The sequence below is a fragment of the Diadema antillarum genome, unplaced genomic scaffold (genome assembly GCF_040938485.1).
Source record: "Diadema antillarum isolate AM-2024a unplaced genomic scaffold, OU_Dant_1.0 scf00000135, whole genome shotgun sequence".
NCBI classification, from domain to species: domain Eukaryota; kingdom Metazoa; phylum Echinodermata; class Echinoidea; order Diadematoida; family Diadematidae; genus Diadema; species Diadema antillarum.
Genome location: NW_027271024.1, coordinates 1,342,618 through 1,364,513, shown reverse-complemented (window position 1 = coordinate 1,364,513; position 21,896 = coordinate 1,342,618). Strand labels below are relative to the sequence as shown.

The following is a 21,896-nucleotide window of genomic DNA, read 5'->3' as shown; positions in this document are numbered from 1 at the left end:
TATGACAGACCATGGAAACGAGCGGATGAATATCAACATTGTACTTATTTGCATGCATAATTGATTAATTTCATTCTACCACCAGTTTACTTAAAGTCAATGTTATTATTTGAATAAAACAAACAAAAGAATTTTTTGATGATGGAAATTATACAAATATCCAGTTCAGATACAGGATGCCTACAAAAATGTTAAATAGAAATAGAACTTTACGTTTACTCGGATGAAAATTTGTATTTACGTCCAGTGATACGTCTCCCTAGCTACCACGAGTAGTGTATGGTTGTGTACTATTGTGTACAGGTGCATCCCCGTAGCGTGGGTAGTGCTACGCATGCTGCTTGCTTGTTAATTGGTCTATTTACAGCGAGCCGCCGACGGATTGCTAATCAATTATCAGGACAACCTCCCTTATCTTTGGACTAGCTCACTACTGGACACGCATGCAGTTTTAGGACAAATTATATATTTTGATAACTGTGTGGAGTGATAACGACCGCCATGTCTTCACAGGATGTTATCAAGAGTACAGCCAAAAAATTGTAAGTAAAATGTCAGGATATATTTCATTTGCTATGTATGCTGTGTTTCACCTTCTCTTTCGATGTTGATTGTACTCCGTGTAATTCACGTGTAAAGTGCTGCCACTATATAGCTCACAAAACGTAATTGCATACTTAAGTACACAAGTGACGATCCGACGATCTTAAGTACACTGTGCTTTACCTGGAAAACCTCGTTTCCAACATTTTGAAGATAAAGAAAAACATGAGAATAGAATAAAATGAGTATATTGAATATGATCTGAGAGCCGTATGCATGTCTGTATAATGGAATGACAAATAGTGATCTGTAGCGTACGATGGGTGTGTCAGTTATTATATCCAATTCAGTTGCTTTCATGACCTTAATCTTCATGTCTTCATTTAATATTAATAACTTGCCATGGTAACGTACACAAACTTTTAATCGTGCCTATGCCTAGCTAGCTGTCATTTACACACAAATTTACTCTGCAATTTAATTATTATATGCATTTTCTTTTTTATATCTTTATCGTATAATTATGTGAAGATATATGACATGATATAATACTTAAATAAAGGAATGAAGTTAGATGGAAGCATGATATGCAATACACCCACCAATAGAATTACAAATGAATGCTAATTCTGTATCAGTCATGCTTATTGAATAACATGCTTAATTATATACCAACACCTGATGCATTGCTCTGTGATGTTTTTCCAGCGCTCATCAACTTACCGGTACTGTAATTGATTGATTAATTCCTGTCTCATATTGTCATTTCAGGTACTGATAACGGCCATGTATAAAAGATAAATTTGTGCAATTTTACTGTACATTTAATGGAGTGATTATATTTTCATTCGTTACATGTATCAGTTGCCATCTTGCTTACATAATTGTATAGTCATACATGTAATGTTTTGAAACTGGAACACATACTGTATGTGTGTATGTGTGTATGTGTGTATGGGTGTATATTTTATACACTGAACTGCTGCTGACGTTTAGCTATGACAAAGTGCTGCATGAGTTTTTCAGCTGTTACAGTACTCATTATATGAATGGAAATTGAGATGAAATATTTATTGTGACAAACAAATATTTAGCTAATCACGATGAATAATTCATTTTCTGGTTTGATTTTCTTTCTTCATTATAGGAAATATTATATGGAAGTTAAAAGGTTAGAGGATGCCTTTGACCTGTCTGGACCTGATAAGCCCCAGAAACACTACCCAACACTGAAGCCGGTAAGATATTTATCTATAGTTATCAATCATTGTAGTTAGTGCACAAAAATCTGATTATTGATCATACTTTGGTTTTACATAAAGAGTTGTAGGGTTTATCAATGCCTTAATCTTGTAATTTTTGGAATTTGCTGGTCATTTTTCAATGCCTACAATGTAAAATATGCATTGTATCATGCTGGTAGATGCAGATTCTGCGAATACAGTGTAGAAATTGTTGTAAGACATTCAAAATCATTTGCAGTTTAAAAAATTTGTAGATAAACTTTTTATTGCAAGTGGAGTTTTAAGTTCTTAATTCAGTGCATATATTCCTCTTTGAGAGGTAAAGAGGTATCTTGTTTTCTCCTATTTTCATGTGGTGAATAAAAGATTCATGTGAAGAATTGGGAAATTCAAGTACATCTTACTTAAGATAGAAAATTTGTTAGCCTTTGTTAGCCTTTTGTTTGATAGTCATTAGGAAGATATTCTGCAATGCTTTGAATAACTTATGCATCAAGTTGATAAATATAAATGAACCATATGATATTGCTGTGATTTGCAAGTAGCATTCATGAGCAAAGAGTGTTCAATGTAAGTCAAAGTCATTTTCAGTTATTTTCAGCAGTCAAGAAACTTGTGTTCCAAGTGCAGTATACTCATAAGATATACATTGTAATACATGTACATTATTAATTTTATGCTGTCCCCTTAATCGTTTGCACTGATAAAATTTGACTTTCATATCATACCTTTGCTGTCCAGAGGCCAACTCTACTGTATGATGGACTCCATGACCGGTCCCTCAAGCACTACTTCAGGAGTCCAGAGGTCAAGAAACATATGGCCCAAATGAATCCGAAGGGCAGCCACTTTGCTCGCGAGGACAAAGTCAGGTAGGCTCGCCAAATCTAATGCTTCATCTTTTACGGTTCATTTATCCTAATACAGTGCTGACCTTTGATAAATCATGCATTTTTTTTTTCATAGGTGACAATCGTAACTGTAACCTAATGTAGGATATCTGACTGTGGAATTAGCCTTGCTATATTATCCTTTAGTGCACTGATTTGTACTGTTTTCTAAAAAGTAGAAATTATCATTCCATGAAATTTTTACACCGAGCCAATTTCCATGCATTTCACTTGATTATCTTTGCAGTTTCTTCAAATGATAGTATTTTCATATATTTTGATATCACCATGAAATATATTCATATATGTTTGGTTTTCATCTAGTGCAAAATTTGCCAAAGTATCCCCACCAAGAAATATTCTTCATTGTGTATACATTATCTAAAAGCCCATTAGATTCTGCAAATAATCTAAAAGGCTTGGTTGTTTAAAGTTTGAGAAGCCAAGTCATTGACTGTAAAACATCGGGCGTCGAATAGTGACAGTTGCTTGTTGGTTTTATCTTTCTTTTTTCTTGTCTTTGTTTTTATAACAAAATAGGCAGGTCTGATTGTGTGACTTTAATTCTTACATTTACAAGTCATGACACTATTTGATCAAATCTCTGATGTTGTACCCACTCATCTAAGATCCCAAGATGAGTTGTGAGATATCCTATCATCCTATATATCTGTTTCATTTCAGGCGAGATGTTGACAAGTACATGGCACACACACAGTACACTGTAAGTATGCATTTTGCTTAATATCTTTTTTTTTGCCAATTGACTCTATATGGCAGCAGTAGTTAGTGCATCAATATTTTGCCAACAGTACTGCTGTACTTCACACATTTATCTCACAGATGTTTCATGACTATCATTAGTAAGATCATAAGCCCCAAGCTTGAATAAAGATGTATGATTAAAAGAGATGAAAACAGGATATACATGTAGAACACTATGTTTTTTCTTAATTTGTGCCAGTGAGCACTCAAAGCACGCAAAGGCTTACATAGGCAGTGTAGTTTGTACAGGCATTGTGCGTAGCCTTCAATTACAGCTAGCAGTTTGTGGTGTGTAAACAATGCCTTGCACGGAACACAGGACACAAAGCCCTCTCAATACCTGCCTGTCCCTATACATTACACAATACCATTGATACCCTATTCACTAAGAGCCTCTCGTAAAGGTTTCTATTGCAGCCTTTAACCCAGTTCATTAAACCTGTCTCCTGTTGCTATAAAGGAAGGGGCTTTTTCGTAGTAATGGTCCTGGCCAGACATCTTAATCTTCCAGCTCTATTCTCAGTGACTCCATTCATTCAAGACAGGACTGATTCATATCCCTCCATCATTAACCCATTGGGGATGAGTCCTGGGTATACTTGGGCAGGTGTCTATAGGAAAAGTGTGTTATAGCAAAAGTTGCCCATCCTCAATGAGTTAATAGATAACCAACAGAATGATTCAAGTCATTAGTGGATGAAGTCTTGATGGTTAAAAAAATATGTTTATAGACTATGGAAAACATTGTTGTTCACCATTTCATAAAAAGTTTATATTACATATATCTTACTGACAATGCAAAGTTGAGAGATCCATTTTTGTGCATTTTCCTTTTCCCTCTCCCATATCCACAGAACCCCTATTCTACAATCATCCGGCCCAGGGCTACTGCCCCCAAAAAGAGGCGGAGCAACTTCCAAGGTGGTCCCATCCTCCTGCGCTCCAAACACGGTCCCTACCTGTCCAAGGGGGAGACAGAGAGACTCGTCAACACAGCCACCAAGCTCCTTGTTGCTTCTGTAAGTTATTAGTATACATGTTGAGTTTAGTAAGACCTGTAGAATATAGTTACAGCCAGATCAATTTTCAATTGCATATAGAGGAAATTTTTTTGGCACACACAAAAAAAGAAAGCTGAATAATTCAACGCCAAAACTTTTTGTGCTAAATATTAGATACTCTTGTGTGCAGTGTGTTGAGGTAGAGAGTTGGTATTTATGGTACAGTTATGTCTGTATTTTTCATGTAGGTCATATATTTCTTGTTCTTTTAAACATAAAATGATGAAGAGAGACAAAGGGAAATGGACATGGTAAGGGGAAATAAACAGAGCGAGATAGTAGGTAGGAAAAAAGTATCTCTGCACATAAAATTGTTGCTCCTATGTAAAAGAAATTCAATATGTGTTGTTTTTTTTTTCCCACCAGGAAACGGTACCAATTGAGGAAGGCAAGAGAGCCAAGAAGTATTCTGCCAAGGTGAGTCTGCTTTAACCCTTTGAAAACAAGTCCCGAGTATACTCGGGGCACCTCGGGGAGGAGTCTATGGGAAATATGTATTGTAGCAAAATCAGCCCAGGGGAAACGGGTTAAGAGAACAGGCTGTATTTGCTATGTTCTTTCCAGAGTCCAGTCAGTAACCATGGGTTCCATGGCAAAATATGATTGTGCATAGGCAGGAAAGGAACCAAGTACTACTTGTAATGATTTTTTTTATTAACATGCTGAGTACTGATTAGTACTAGGCCAGAACTCACACATTGGATTGTCTACAACATATTTCGGATAGATAACAATCCAGGAACTCCTTCTACCCTGGCATGATTTATTTTTTTTTTTGCTCTTAAGGTATCAATAGATAAATAGTCTGCAAAGGCCTTCATTGTACATTACAATTTTAAAAGTGTGAAATATATATTTACTCGTAACTCTACTTTGGTGAGATGGTTAAGTGATCTTTGACCATCATTGATGTATGAAATAGAATATTGGAGACATATGCACATGATGTAAGAAAAAATGAAGACATGCAAATGATCTCAGGCATTTTTAAAAATCTTACCCTTGTGACTTTTGTCTACAGGTATATGCAATGCAGGACTCTGGAGTTGGGGGTAGTCTACCAATCATCCAGTCCTCACCGTACACCTACCCTCCCCAAAGACCCGATAGACCCAAGTCCAATTATGGCATCAGGACCAGGTCTGCTCATTCCATGAATGGCAGGCCCAAGACTTCTCGTGGGGTGAGGCCTTCGTCGGCCGTATACAACCCAAGCAGCAAGAGATATGGGTAAGCTTCACTGGAAATAGCAACCTGTTGGATACCCTTATTGTATTGTCATAAGCTTGAAGGGACGTTACATATCTTGAAGTTTAGCATCTGTACATTCAATGAGTCATGCAAGTTATGAATATATTTTGATTTGATATTCCATTTTGGAAAGCTATCTGAGGACATCGCTTAGCCCAATATTATAGTTCTATCATCAAACTTCTATTAAAATCCGTCAAAATAGATATAATACATGTGCATTCCTTTTGTAAAAATTTGATTCCATCTTCCCTGTTTGTATATATACTTGAAAAAAATTCTCTTAGCTTGATATCCATTAGACTATTGATGAGTACCAGTAATGCCTATGTATGACTGAATCGTAATCCATTGCCTTGCAGGTATGATCAGTATGGGCAGAGGATACGAATCAGACCCACCCCGCCCCCAAATCACTATGAGGCATCTGAGTCGGAGCCAGAATGCGATGACAGTCCTACCAACATTCTGGTTCCAGTCCGCAGTGGGGGCTCACAGACTCCAGAGTGGCTCAAGTAAGTGTGCATCATTAAATTATACCACCTTTCATGTGTAATGACTGATAGTGCTATCTGCATCAATTTTCTTGAAAATCCTGTGATCTAAAAGTTGCCAGGAGAAAAGAGAAGCCCCCCCCCCCCTGTATCGACAGTGAACTTCTTAACTTTTTAGTTTATAAATATTATAACATACAAACAGATCTGTCCTTGTATGATGTTACTAAATTCAATTCGGAATTTGTGCCATGAAAAGAATAGATGAATGTAAGAGGAAGTGTTAGTAGTTACATTGATGTGGTCACAATGTGTGTTGCTATCAAAGTTTTGAAATATGCTTTGTCTTTTCTGCAGCATCAAGATGTCCAAGGTTGACATGGGTACCGACATGCAGTTGGTGGATGCTGACATCGATGATGATGAAGAGGAGGAGGAGGAAGAGGACAATGACAGCATCAACCAGGAGCCAAGCATTCTCCAGAATGATACAGCGCTGGTCAGTTATGACAACACCACCCAGACCGGGGTGGATACTGCCATGCAGACCGTAGAACGGGACAACACCAAGGACACCCAGACGAGGCGAGCGAACACTGTTGAGGCGCTGACCGACCCCTGGCAGGCCGAAATTTCCATGCAGACGGAGCCGCCCCCGATCACCTCCAGCACCCAAACCCAGCCTCCCCCTCCGGAGATGAGCACACAAACAGTGCCTCCACCGCCAGAAATCAGCACCCAAACAGTACTTCCGCTCCCAGAGACCTCGACGCAGACGGAACCCCCTGCGCCCGACATGAGCACGCAAACCCCCGCCAAGGGGCCGGAAATTTCTACGCAGACCCTCCCCGAAATGAGCACGCAAACCATCCCCGATGCCATCAGCACACAGACAGAGCACCCCTTGGAGGTATCCACCCAGATAACACCAGACCCAACTCCCTCTCCCTCTGAGGAAGAGGAGGAGGAATTGGACGATTATGACCACTTACGGCATGGCCCGAGGCTCAAATCCGGAAAGAGGACAATCTATGAAATGGCAATCCACACCGGCAATAGACTGGGTGCCAGCACGAGAGCTGATGTGCACATCATCTTGTATGGAGAGAAAGGGAACACAGGAAAGATCAAGCTCAAACAGTCTAAGGACACCAAGGATGGGAAGAAGATGAAATTCCAAAAGGGACAGGTATGGAAAATTCTGAATATCTTGCACAATATGAAGCAAGAAATATGAGTTCATCTTGAAAATCATTATGGTGCAGTTTTGTTACTGTGTTTTCAAAGTTATGGTAACTGTTTAAATTGATCAATCAAAGTGTAAACTTGGATGCTCACGTGAAAGTGTTTGAGAGTAGTACCTGCTAACCTGCATTTTGATCCTCTTTTTCTTTGCAGATTGATGTATTCAAGGTGGAATCGTTCTATGTTGGCAAGCTGGAGTGTGTAACCATTGGCCATGACAGGAGAGAATTAGGTGAGTCGATCAGTTACCTAGTTATTACTGAAGTACAAACAAGCTTTCGATCTGCAATGCGAATGCTGAGACTATGCAGCCTCCCAGGTTGAACAATGGACACAGCTGCCTTGCGCTTGTGCAGAACACCATTTGTAGTCTAATAGCATCGTATCTGGCATTCATATTGCAGATCTAAAACTTGCTATCAATCATCAAGAAGGGATACATTACTTCTCAAAACCATTTCAGTGAGCTCTGTCCACATGTCTGCATGAAGAGAGGAAAAAAAAATTTGATTGCAAGAAAACGACAGAACAAAGCATGTTTTTTTTTTTGTACTATGTGATATGTATGATAAGTACATCATTTAGTGATATGTATGCTGCATAATTTAAGAAATTAATTTATTTATCACATTGTCTGCCGTTTCAGGGTGTGGCTGGTACCTTGATAAGCTGATGATCCGGGAGTACGGGGATGACATCAGCTATGAGTTTGTGGTGGAGCGGTGGCTGTCGGCGCAGGACGAGGATGGCAGGACAGTGAGAACATTACCTGTCACAAACATCATTATGGGTGAGTTGGCACGTCAGAACCACACCATTGTCAGCCATATTGTACCATTCTTTAATGTAGTCTCATGAGAGACTATCTGATATACATAATGACACAGCTGCCAAGTGGTCTGCAGTTTCCATACTGAGTATTTGTTTTGCAATCAAAATAAAAAACACTACTGTAACATTGGCATTTTTTATCTTGAGATTTTTGTTATGATGTATCATTAGGCGTGTCTTCATCAGCCCGAAGTTCAAACTAGCGGGACATTTTGCGGTCTTAGAAAATAGCCCGATACAGCGAATGTGCGTCTTCATCAGCTCGAACAGCCTGCTTCGGGAAATTAGTCCGAAAATTGACGCATGCGCACTTTGCAATATTACTCTGCCTGGCTCGCGGTTCGAAAGTGGATTTCCCCGCTCAAAATCTCCTATATCACCGTATGTACGATTCTACAACCAGGGAGTTGAGCAGTACAGCAAATTCTCTTCAAAGGGATATTAATAACGCTGCTCTTTCTTCTGTCCAGTGAGGCATCTTATATGAAATTAACGAATTGCAATGTTTAAACAAATCCAAAATGCACACAATCTGCAAGAATCTTCAGCTAAGGTATAGAGTGGACCAGAAGAAGAAGTTTACAAAAGAACAGCTAGCATGCACGGCACTGACTTTTAATAGGGAGGTGAGAGAAATCACCTTCCTGGTTTTAAAGATGACAACAACAGTAGGCCTATAGTGCACACATGTGATCCTTGAATACACCGTGCGTGTAATGTATACTATACACAATCACTAGCTGCTTGTACATGCGCTTTCCATTGCCAGCTGGCTAAGCAGAAGCGTGGAGGGATCAAGAAAATTTCGGGCTGATGGAGACGCACCCAAGATAGCGCGCTATTTCACGAATTAGCGCTCTAGTTGACGAACTAGACCAAGATTTTGGGGGAAATTTTCCCGATCAAATAGCGCGCTATCTGCGTCTTCACTACACAGATAGCGCGCTATTTTGACATCGGACTAGTTTGGTAACCGCAAGACAGCGCGCTATTTTGAAACTTCGGGCTGATGAAGACACGCCTAGTAGGTTTGTGGAGTTACATTGGTTGGTATTCCTGATATCATTATAGCAATGATAATGATATGATGATTAGATATAAATGACACATATATGAATTCAGATGGTTGAGTGCCTCTTACTGATAGGCATGTTCAACAAGTATATTCAGTTGATTAGAAAACACAGGATTAAAGAAACTTTTGATTTTGCAAGATGCTGTGAATGAAAGAGTTCCCTATAGTAAAGATTAATTCTGTTATCTTTTTCAAGAGTACTGGTACCTTGTGAACAAATCTGCTTCTTCACAAAAATTATGCCTGCATGTACTTCACTCCTATAATCATGCAATGATTGCATTCCATATAGATGTATCATCGAGTGAGTCCGACAGTGAAGCGACAGACTTCGTGGAGCGTAGTGCCGACAGCAGCGTGTACACCGATACCGACCCCCATCTCAGTCAGGTGACGGAGATGGACGGACATTTTGTCAGCGACGGTGGATCCACGGAGAGGTCCGAGCCGAGAAGGCGACATCGGAGGAGGAGGGTCCCATCCACTACCACGGCAACAGAAACCGACAGCGACACGGACGTCACCGACACCACGAGAAGCCGTGGCAATCGCACCGACCGGACGGACAGCAGCGGGAGTGGGAGTGGGAGCGGCAGTGGGAGCAGCAGTGGGAGCTCGAGTGGGAGTGAGACGGAGGGCGGTGATCGCGGGGGTCGGAGGAGGAGTGGGAAGGGGGACGGTGACAGTGACAATGAGCGAACGGGCAGCAGTGGAGGATACTACAGGGGTGGCCACCCAGGAGAGCCGCAGCACTCAGAACCATTGCCTACCGATGTGAGGGATGCATCAGTGTCAATGCCCAAGCAGTCAACGCCCATCAACTCACGGCATCCTTCGCCACACCCACCATCATCCAGTGATGAGAGATCGAAAGGAAAAACTGCCGGGGATTTCATGTCTGGATATATGGTGAGATTATTGACATATTCTCTCCTTTTTCCTCCAGTATTAACATCTGCAGGAAGAACATTTCCAGATATAATATATCACCAGTATATTCTACAATACATTATTATATACTACTAGAGTTGATTACATATATTGAATGGTACAATATTTGCAATGCTGAGGTAGAATCATGTCGTAATATTCCTAAACAATGCAATCACATTCAAATATCATTAACCAGAAGACATGATCAGAAATTAAGCAAAACTTTGTAGGTAAGAATACGTAGCATTGATAAACTCTGACTTGAAATTGATCACAAGCAAAAAATAAAAACAACATGTTTTCCTTGTGTCTTCCTCTAGGCTGGCATAAAGGCGAAGGAAGAGGAAGAAAGGCGGAAGAAGGAGAGGGAAGAGGAGGAGGAGGCAAAGAAGAGGGAGGAGGAAGAGAGGCTATTGGCTGGTCCCTCAATCCATGAATGCTGCAAGAAGGGAAACCTGGACAGAGCCAAACAACTTATCACACTCAAGCCAGAATTGAAAGAGTAAGTTTATGCAATCTAGTCTTGATGATAGTAATCCTTTATTATGATGATGATGATGATGATGGTGATGATGATGATTTTGCCTCAGAGTATACCATTCATGTGACTAGAATGTGAGAAATCAAGAATAAGTGCCTAATTCTGCAGCACCCATCTTGAACCAGGTGTAACATATCCAAGTTACTGAAATGAAGAATGCCATTTGGGAATCAAACCAGTGGTTATTCCGACAAATTATCAATATCATCCTGTATCTTTAATTTTCAGTACTCCAGATGAGAGGGGCTGGACCCCGCTCCACTGTGCTACGGCTGCAGGCAAGTTGGACATCGTCAAGTGGCTCATCGTCAGTGATGTCAACGTCAACATGCTCACCCCTACAGGCTACAGTGGAATGCACCAGGCCGCCATGAATGGGCACAAGCCCGTCATGATGGTATTGGCCGCCATGGGGGTGGATGTGAACTGCAAGACGGTGGACCAGCAAACTCCCCTCCACCTGGCTGCTATGAGGTAAGTTTTTAACCCTCTCTGTGCCAGGGACTTTGGACAGTGTATGCAACACTACAGGGGTTTTTTCTGGGTCAAACAACACTCAAAGCATGCAAAGGGTTAAATTAGGACTTTGAAGCCATCACTTAGTCTTTGAATACAATGAGACTTTACTGTCACACCTTATTGTTTACCTGCTCAATGTTCAAATATATACCCTCTACATAGAAATGTCTACATCACAGAAGTGAACACTTTTATCATAACAATCAATTATTGTAATGCTATTTCTATGTATTTGATTGTTTTGTTAATTGCTTCCACTCTCTGTTTCAAAACAATTTGTTCTGAGTAGGCTCACACTGAGCCTGCAATTTCCTACTCTAGGTTCTGGACTTGACATTGAACAAAAGCAATTGGAATTCTTCCAACAACTATTGCACTATCAGTGTGTTATATATTTCAAGACATTTACTTTCCATCTGCTAACCCTACACCGACATACCAGCTACCAAATGATGCAGCTAATTGCAGTAGTTCCTATGCCATGTTTATTCATTCATTCACATGTGTATTTATTTTTGTGTGTCAATCATTGTATTTTTTATTCATCCATTTTAAATCATTGTTTACATCATTGTCAAATTGGAGTGGGATGAATGTTGACGAGAAGCAAGTGATGGAATATTGCAGGGAATTCAGACTTTAACTTGATTACCGGTATGTTGACCCTAATCAACCATTATTTCCTTGCCTCGATTTCAGCGGACACCTGGACTGCTGCAAGTGGCTAGTGGCCAACAAGGCGTGTGAGGACTGTGAAGACATCATGGGACGTTCCCCCTTGGAGCTGGCCTCCGACTACCAGCACGCAGACGTCGAGAGGTTCCTCCAGTCATGCCGGATGGATCTGACCCAGGCGGACAGTTCCCTCTCAGTGCTCAGGAGCGAGTGAGTTAATCTCGACTGCATAACCTTTAAATCTCCATTTACTGCTTCTTTGATAGTTTTATACTCTTAATCATTGATGAAGACATCAATTAATTGACTAGTTATCAAATGATATTTGCTGCGTAGCGGGTTGAAATTATCAATGTATTCAATGACATGTTTATTTTTGTATACTTTACTTTTTAAGTATGTGTCCCTTTAAAAGTGGCATATTGTAATGTATGGATTGAGCAGAATCATATTATGAATATCAAGATAAGGAAAATATTTCTGGAAAAAAAAAAAGATATGCAGTCAATAAAGATAGAATGTTCATTCTTGAACTTGTTTGTTGTGGGAAGAAGAAAACTCTTAACAAGTTGTCAATTTTGTTCGTTTGTTTCAGATCTCCCAGCCGATCACCAGGACAGAATCAGGCTGACTCACAACAAAGGCAATCTCAAGAGGTAAGCCAGTTTGGTAAATTTTTCCCAATGTCTGTATTCCTTTCTATCTTGTAGGCCGTACACATGTAGCCATTCATCCATACTCGCAAGTTTGCAATATGAAACAAAACAAAACAAAACAAAAACCCAACATATCAAACACGTCACCAAGTGCTGTATTGAAGAAAATGATGAATACGATGGCAGTGAATATGACAGAAAAAGAAATTATGACCGTATCAAGAATGGAAATTTTGTGATTTCAAAAATCTCACAAGATATCATGTAGCACCCTACCATTGTCTTGAGATATGTGAGTAGATAACGTTGAGATGATATATCAAATGTGTTTTGGTGCTCAATCATAAGGAGTGTGATAAACTATAATTTCTCCCGTAATACTCACAATATGATGAAATCTGAATTTCATGAGATTTAATCTTGGTTTGGCCCACACAGGAGTCCGGAGCAGCAGCAGCTGCGGCTTCAGCCGATGACGAGATAGAGAGACCTGCAACACCGAAGAAGGCAGCCACAAACAAGCAGGACCTTATGGTGAGTTGGACAACACTTGAAAAGGTCATATGCCCCTTTTGCTAACATCATGAAATTTTGCATCCCAACATCGTGTAGGAAATCTTACTTTAGTACACCGAAGAGCAGTTAACAAAGAAATGAAAAATGAACTCCATGTCACTCAAGAATACTCTCCCCTTTTGTACCAAGAATACCGGGTAGCAGTTAGAATTTTGAGCCCATATCAATTTCCTGGAAAACTATAGTGTTGTTTCCCTCTCCACCATAAGGAAGTTTCCAGGTTTATGATTCTGAGGAAATTACTTCCCTTTACAATATACCAGCTTATGAAAGGAATCTAATTTTCAGGGTTGTAATAGCAACTTTAAAAGCCTAATGCGATTTACCTGGTGTACTTCGTATTCGTAGAAAAGGGAAGTTTAGAGTTTACAGGATTTCCACCTCTTTTACGGTGTTGTAGTGCAGGCACTTTAGGCTCTTTGCATTCGTATATGGGGCATTTATAGAGTTAGGATTATACAGAAGAAGATGTGGAAAAAGAAAGAACATCAGCAATCAGATAGTGATGCAATGCGATTCTTTGACATTTTATTTACTATCCCTCATAGTTTTCATGATTATCGATTGCACAACTATCATTTCTAATGTCATCATTTATATCACTTGTTACCTTAAACTTGATAAAATGATAAGTATTGCAAGTACTATCTGAACTTATTGCTGCCCCCCTGTTCTTCTCTCTCACTTCCAGAAAGTATAGCATTATCTACCATTATGACAGTTTCCGAAAACTATCCGCATCTTCTTCGTATCATTTTATATCATGACAATTCTATTGTACTCGAATCATTACTAAGTGAGTCCCATAAGTGGTATGATATCAAAATTAATATCTCTCCTTCTCATGAATTGTTGCTATGACAGGCAAGGCAGCAGTCCTTCCACCACCAGCAGGAGAAGATGTCCCGGTCGGGAATGAGTTTCCTGGACAGCATCCGGGCGGAGTACGAAGACACCAGCCAGGAGCAGCAGACCGTTTAGACCACCAGCAGTTCGAGGACAGCCCGGCGAATGTCCTCTGATTCTCCTCTGTAGATTGTCATTAAACTGCCATATATGCCGAGAGGTATAGATCTATCTACCTTCTTATATCAGGAACAAAAAGAACAAAAATCCAGACCCTTGTATATGATCACTGCAAGAGAGGCAAATATCTTCATGTATTCCTTGGATTCCAATACATAAATGAATTCAAAGAGGCCTTAACTTACAGTAACAGAGTTGTCTATAAGATAATAATAAATGTTGGATTATTCTATAAATAAAGATCGACATATACAGCGGATCTGTCTTGAGATATACAGTTTCTCAAATTGCCCATTTCTGGACATGTGACATTAAAATTTCTTATTTGATTTTGCACCATATGAGAGAGCATGGACCTCAAACTGCCAAATAATACAGTAAAGTAGGTAGAAAGGGATTTCCCCAACATTTTTTTTTGTGTGTGTGTTCACTTCTGTGGACAGTCTGCTGATTAGTGACATTTCATACAAATGATTTAAATTGCTGGTCTTTCTGGTTAATGAACATTGTATTAAAAGGTGTGGTAGCCATTGACAGATTAATTAAACTATATATTATATTATGTGTGCATCACATATGTGATGAAATAGGCGAAACAGACTATATTAGTTAAGGTTTAATGATATACAAGTACTCTCATGGTAAATGGATATTTCAATTTATCCTTACAGGGTATCGATGACATGTAAAGAGATATTTTTCATATTTAATACCATACTTACCATTTCCTGCATAAAAGAGGCTGTTTTGTGTTTTTACTTTGATGTAACTTATGTAGACATGAGGGAAAAAAGATATTCTATTCCTCATTGCTCTCACACTATTTGTGTAATATTCTGTAATTAGAAATAAATTTGACATAGAATAACATACTAAGTTTGACAACAGAGAGGATAAACTGTATTAAAGAGGATTTAGGTCATGATTTTTGTTGGAAGTGCTGCAACTTGGAAACAATGGTGTGGCACCAAGGTATTTCCAAATGTATGTGATTACATTGTATTTTAATCTTTAATGATAAAAGCATGATTCTTGAAAATATGATATTTGTTCATTTATGTTAGCGTTGTAAGACAATATTCCTATTAAGCTTATTAGAGTCTAATATCCTCATTCAGGCTTTTGACAATCTAGTAATTCCATTGCTTCAAATTCCTAGTTATGTGCAATTTCTTTTCCATCTTTTTCTTCCTGTTTTTATTCATTCATAGTTCATGAAGTACAGAAAAAAGTATCTGAAAGTTTGAATGCTTTCTTCTCACAGACTGCATGAGTATATATGAGCATGCATTTCTTTGAACAGTCATAACTAATGCATACCAGTACAAGCAAACTACATTCAACATGAGACTAAGTTTCCTGTCAACCACTTAAAGTGAAGAATGATGGACTGTGAAAGGGAAAGAAGCGACATTTGAAACATGTTGCACTTAACGGCCTTTGTCCAGATTCATTTTTTTTTCTCATCTCGAGTAATCGGAAAGTGAAAGGAATGCTTGGATATCAGATGTTATATCGTTAATACTCAACTTCCACTCTTTGATTGATATTAGTAGAATGAATTATGGTACTATCTGAAATTGTTAGAAGAGCTGCATATTTGTAATGACATTTTTAATGTAGATACACATAGGTGGAAATAAGTTATTAATTGTGTGCTATTTCTACTCGACTTACCAGTGATGAAAATTTGTTTGTTTAAGTTAAGTGAGAACATTGAGGAAGTTGATGGTTGACCACATGGCAGAGTGTACAAAGCAAAGAAAAGGAAAGCATCATAGACGTTCATGTACATTATATCATAAATCTTACAATAGTATATTTAATGGAAGATTTTACTGTACGCCAAATTGCATGTGATTTAATTGGTCATTTCTTTTTATGTTATATTGCCTCTGTGACATACTCAATTAATATTACAGGTTTGTGTGGTGTTTTTTTATACCTAATACAAGTAAAACTTGTACATATCATGAGTGATTGATGGAAGAAATGACAGAAGCTTGTAGCAGAATAGAATAATGATCATCAGTCATTTATTCAGGTGTGAATTAAGCAGCAGTGTGTCCTTCTGTTTAATAGTCAGTATTCTTAGAGATATCTTTGTATAATTTCATTGATCCCTATGCATAGTATTAAAAGAAATGTCTTTCAAAAACTGTGGAACAACTTGACTCTTTAACCATGGCTTTACTCTATTCTTATTAGTTTAAAAACCGTGCAGTTCTATAGGGATGGTTGAACTAAGTGAGAGTGGACACTCATTGAAGTTGATGAAATCAGAGCAACGCACAGCAACAGACATACAGTGCACTCCCATTATAACAAACAGGGTTATAACGAAATTCCAGTTACAATGGAGTAAAATTTCATCCCCCAACATCATCCACTCTATATTCTTTATTGTTTATTTGTTCAATTATTCAAAAAAAATATATGATAAAACAAAAAGAAAGGACTTCGTTATAACGGGAGCCACCTGTATCATCAGATACCATGATATGTTCACTTGGACATGTATTTACATGTTTTTGTTTGGTGCATTTGCAGTGATGTCTGTCTTGGGATTGTGTGCCATAATTTTGTGAGCTGGGAAGAGAGGTTACCGGTACTTAATGAGAGTAAAGGAGATGGAGGGGTTTGAGAGAATACTGAGAACTACTGGTTTCAAACTCTCGGGTGGACCTTCAAGACTTTTATCGAGGTTCTCAGTTCAAATCTGCATATCATCCTCTTCTTTCTTTTCTCATATCTCTTCTCTTTCTCTCTCTCTCCCTCTCCTCTCCCCCCCCCCTCTCTCTCTCAATCTCTCACTCAGTTTTTCTCTTCATTCTTTACCTATTAGTTTGTTTGTTTCATATTTCCTGTCTTGCTCATCAACTTGAATATTGATTTGATAAATCGTTTATGGAGAAATATTTCGTTTTGATTTGTTTTGTTTCTTTTCCTCGAAAGCCTGGCCATAGCAAACTCCCTATAGATGGGCTCAGGCCCGAGTTTACGTCTCTCTAAGCCTCTCAGCACCTCCATTGTATTTCACTAACATACCAATGCAGTACAATTGTATATCGATGAGTTACCAGTGACAATGAGAGACTTGAAGGGATGGTATTGTATTGGTTGAGGTGAGAATTCAGCTTTTAACTCTTTGTGAGATACTTCGACATCACTTTATGAAATGTCAAAAAGCATACAAAATATTCCAAGAGGAATTCAAAGTTTGTTTGCTGAAAATTGGTTTTTTATAGCCGAGACATCCAAAAACAAAGTAAAATAAAGCGACTGTAATGAAAGGCGGGTCCCAACTCTTATTAGGATTGCTTTGGTTTTTATACACTTGTATCTCAACCATTCAAAACCAATTAATTTTCATCAAATAAGCTTTGGATCCCTTTTAGAATTATATGCTTTTTCATATTTCAGAAGAGGTTTCTCATTATCTAAAAATGAATAAATAAATAGATGAATAAATAAATAAATAAACAAATGAATAAATAGATAAATAAACTAATAGATAAATAAATGAATAATAAATAAATCATCATCAATAAATGTTGGAAACCTCAAACTCCATCTTAACCGAAACTGTACCATCCCTTCAACGCACGTAATTCGCCGGGCACGTGAAATGGTGTCTAAACACATATGGCGGGTTTATACGGGGACTATAGGAAGGTCGGAGGCGACGATTGATGTGACAATGGGTAATCTTTATCGTGACTCACGAGATGGGATTAATCAGCGAACTGGAAAATGAGCCAATCACACGCAAACAAAAACAGGCACACATTAAAAAAATAATAACAAAAATAAATGAATAAATAAAAGGGGTGGACGCACTTATACACGCACACATCTGAATTACATTGCAGAAAAAAAATGAAGGCCAGAATATAACGTGCGCATTCATTCGTTTATTAATTTGCCGAAACATTCATGTACATGAACAAAATATGCGGGTACTAGAATGTTTTATGACTCAGCTTTAGATATGACATATATTCCCTCTGAGAGAGGGAAAACTGTAGAGAGATATACACATATAACTTTTTATGTTGAATGTGTGATTAATGTGAGCTCCGCAGGAAAACCACATCCAGTATCATAATGACACACTCATTGTTCGAACTTACCCTGCAATCTTTGTAATGTGGTTGCCTTCGGTGTCATTCCGTTTTCCTTCTGACAGACAGATTAATCTTAAAGGGGAATTCCGGACAAGTTCGAAGTTAGTCTGAAAAGAAAGAGTAACATTTTCTGAAGCAAGACAATCGAAATTTGATCAAAATTGAATGAAAATTAAGGAATTCGTAAAATTGTGAAGTTTTGCTAATTTTCAAGAAACAGTTCTTGAACAGTCAAATTATATGTAAATTGTGAATTGAGGACATCACCCCATATCACATCTTGCCATACAATTTGAACATGTGCAAGAAATTTTGAGATATCCAGATTTTCGTTCAATCGCAATTATGCCCCAGTCTCTGATCCTGGCATATCTGAAACGTCTGACTGATCGTTATTTGGAAGATACACAATTCATCCAGGAAAATACAGTATTGTTTTTATACTTTCATGGCAGAAAAGTTGAATTTTCGTCATTTTCTTTTTTAACGAGCAGTGAGAAATTTTGAGATGACATTATCAGCTTACTATATTACATATATTATTCATAAAAACTGTTCAAGAACTGTTCTGCAAAAATCAGCGAATCCTTGAAATTGCATAACTTCTTTACTTTTAATCCGATTTTGACCTAAGTAATTTGCATTATTGTGGTGTCAAATAATTTCACTCTTTCTTTTTGAAAAAAAAAACAAACTTTCACCTGGTCCGGAATTTCCCTTCAAAGTTCAACAAATGCTGCTAAGACTCTTTGAAGCTGATTGTTAGTATACATTGGGTATTAACCACAGTTTGTTCCGTTAGAAGAAGCTTGTTAATCGGTGCCATAAAAATAGGATCCAATCCACAAGGAAAATTTGATGTCCGATTCTTTTTCCAATCATTTGACTGAAGTACTTATTAGCGCGCCTTTGGTTTTTATCCAAGGTTCTTACCTTTTCTGGCAGGAACGTGACTTTGGCAATGTGCTCAGAATTTACTCTCCGTGGGAAGTAACCGATTTATAGCTGTGGTGTGATGTGCCAACAGAGTGCATTCATTTTGTGGCGTCCTCATCGTAAACTATATACAAAACGATATTCTCAAGCCGAAACACTCGTTGTCCGAGCGCTTTAAAGTGGATGTTCCCTCAATGCTCCAAGCACGAACAGAACAGGACAAACACGGGGAAAACAAAATTAAAAAATGCTAAAAAATAACAGAACTCCGCAAGAGTTATATAGATCAATTGCAAACAGTTTTTTTTTTTCTGTTTTAATTTGTATACTTGCTCGTTCGTTTGCAAACAGAGTCACCAAACAATGTACTGCATAGTGAAACAAACCTGGCGCTGTTCATTGAGCTTCACAAGCCTGCCTCCTAGGGAAGTAGGCCTATTTCATGCTTGGTTAATTCTACACGAAATCCAAATGGGAAGATCTTTAAAAACACAAATTCAACTAAGCGTAAAATTACCATCAAATATGCGTTATGTAGGCAGACTTTATCCAGAAAACCATTAAGTATTGATATCTGCACAAATTGAATCAGTTCGTTAATGAGTCGGATTTTATAAGAATATTCGTTCCATGATAATACCATGGATTCGTAAGACGAGTTTTAATGACCGACACTGGAGGAAGTAATGAAAATCTAAGATCAAGCAAACAAACGACTGCATAACGGGATGAGCCATTACTACCTGGCTGTATATGACTTAAGAATAAGAACAGAAAGAACGGGAGAAAGAAGGACGGACAAAGGAAATTAGAATAAATGAAAAAAGAATACATGATTATGAATACATACATTAAGAAAGGAGAAAAAAAGAACGGTTGAAATAGAAAAAGAAAGAAACATGGAAACAAAGAGAAACAAAGAAAGAAGCTAGGCACCAGACTTCCCCCTCGTCGATCGGAATTGACTTCCATTTAGCAGTTGTTTAGCCCGACAACGCTCATGACTGGATGAGTACGAGGAAAACGGGAAAATGTCCTACATTCATGACATTATACCTCCTGCTCTACTACCTGTGTGTCTTCCTTTGAAATTGCACGAAGTGTTGCGAATCAGCACTAATCAAATTCTGAGAAAGCCGTTTACGTGATAAACTTTGATGCAACCAAATGTGGTTTAACTGTGAGGGAAAACCGGGGGCACTCCATTGCAATGCCTCCTGAAAAGGAATTCGGTGCATATTACTTTAGTGAGAAACCGATCTGTTCGCAGAATGAAACCTGTATTTTGTGAATTTTCTGTACCACCACTAAGTTGGAAGGCAGGGGATCGTTATTCAAGTAATTCCATGGTTTGGTGTTTTCACTGATAGGTCTACTTTAGTTTCCTTTGTGTGTGTTGTCCAGAAATTTTGTTTGTTTGTTGTTTGTACGTTCGTTTTCCATCTGAGAAGATATGGCTGGATAGCCCATATTCAGCTGTGCTAAGCTGCATAAATATAGGGTCCAGTTGGATGTGAGGCGGGACCACTTTACCGGGTTAAACTGCATCCTGCTCATTGCGATGAATAAAATTTTAATGAAGCGGGATCTTTTAAATGCATGAGTTGTGACTCTCTCACACACGGGACCTCCATTTTATGTCCTATCCAAGGGACTGAAGGGAACAAAATGACTCTCCGTTTGCAAGAATTCAGTGAGCTTGCATAATCCTCTTCGCTTTTGAGATTTAAAACAATATAAAGCGTTATGAAAGACTATTGTGGCAGAACATGAACTGTTCTCTTATTCTTCCCTCTAAAAAAAACACACCAGAGAGGGAATACTGCTCATGGCAAGCCTCTGAGATAGTTGCAAACTAGACCAGATGTTGCCATCGCAGATAACAACAATAGCTGGAAAATTAGTTTTGGAAATATGGCTTGATGACGTAGGGTGTAGATGCTCTTTACAGCCACTTCATGATGTATATGCATTACGACACAATAGATGACAATAATGATGAAGTCGTGATTTTCAACACACTCTCCGACGGCTGTAAGTGTCAATCTAGCTAATCACTGTCCGTTCCGTCGCCTTGGTTATCAATAAACTGACGCAATGCCTCATCGAAAATTCGGTGCTGTGAAATTACAAGAGCCAGTGTGGCTGAGCGATAAAAGCCACACCGACGCGGTGTTGAATTGAACAACTTGAGATTGGTACATGTACAAGGTAAGTGTTGTTTACAGCAGAAAGTACCAACAGGTGCAATATGAAATGAGCGGCAAATCAGGTGTACGCGGAGACTGGCAAAACCATCATGGTTACCATGGTTACAGCCAACTTTTCTATTGCAGTGGAAACATGCCCCTGTATAGTTCCCTCAACCTGAAAAAAAAAATGAAAAAAAGAAGAAGAAAGTCGCCAGCTTGGGTGGAGGCAAACTCACAGGATGCCATCAAATTAATGAAGGTTGTGTACGTGTCATTACATTAGAGTAATTTCCATGTTTGCGTAGTTACATCACTG

General features: G+C 38.6%; 1 protein-coding gene across 1 annotated transcript; it reads left to right on the top strand.

The window, feature by feature from the left end:
• Positions 1-455: 455 nt before the first annotated feature.
• On the top strand, positions 456-14,280 carry LOC139720931 (uncharacterized). The gene is made up of 18 exons (XM_071632261.1): positions 456-542; positions 1,691-1,781; positions 2,529-2,659; positions 3,362-3,401; positions 4,297-4,461; positions 4,870-4,920; positions 5,525-5,733; positions 6,117-6,269; positions 6,606-7,437; positions 7,647-7,725; positions 8,140-8,283; positions 9,692-10,308; positions 10,653-10,834; positions 11,102-11,347; positions 12,092-12,277; positions 12,663-12,723; positions 13,162-13,257; positions 14,164-14,280. The coding sequence occupies exons 1-18, from the start codon at positions 502-504 to the stop codon at positions 14,278-14,280; spliced, it is 3,441 nt and encodes a 1,146-aa protein (XP_071488362.1). The 5' UTR covers positions 456-501.
• The last annotated feature ends 7,616 nt before the right edge of the window (positions 14,281-21,896 follow it).

Coding starts and splice junctions, on each gene's coding strand:
- LOC139720931 (XM_071632261.1), top strand. CDS start 502: ATGTCTTCACAGGATGTTATCAAGAGTACAGCCAAAAAATT. Junction 7,438..7,646: donor TGAAATTCCAAAAGGGACAG/GTATGGAAAATT, acceptor TTTTCTTTGCAG/ATTGATGTATTCAAGGTGGA. Junction 11,348..12,091: donor CTCCACCTGGCTGCTATGAG/GTAAGTTTTTAA, acceptor CCTCGATTTCAG/CGGACACCTGGACTGCTGCA.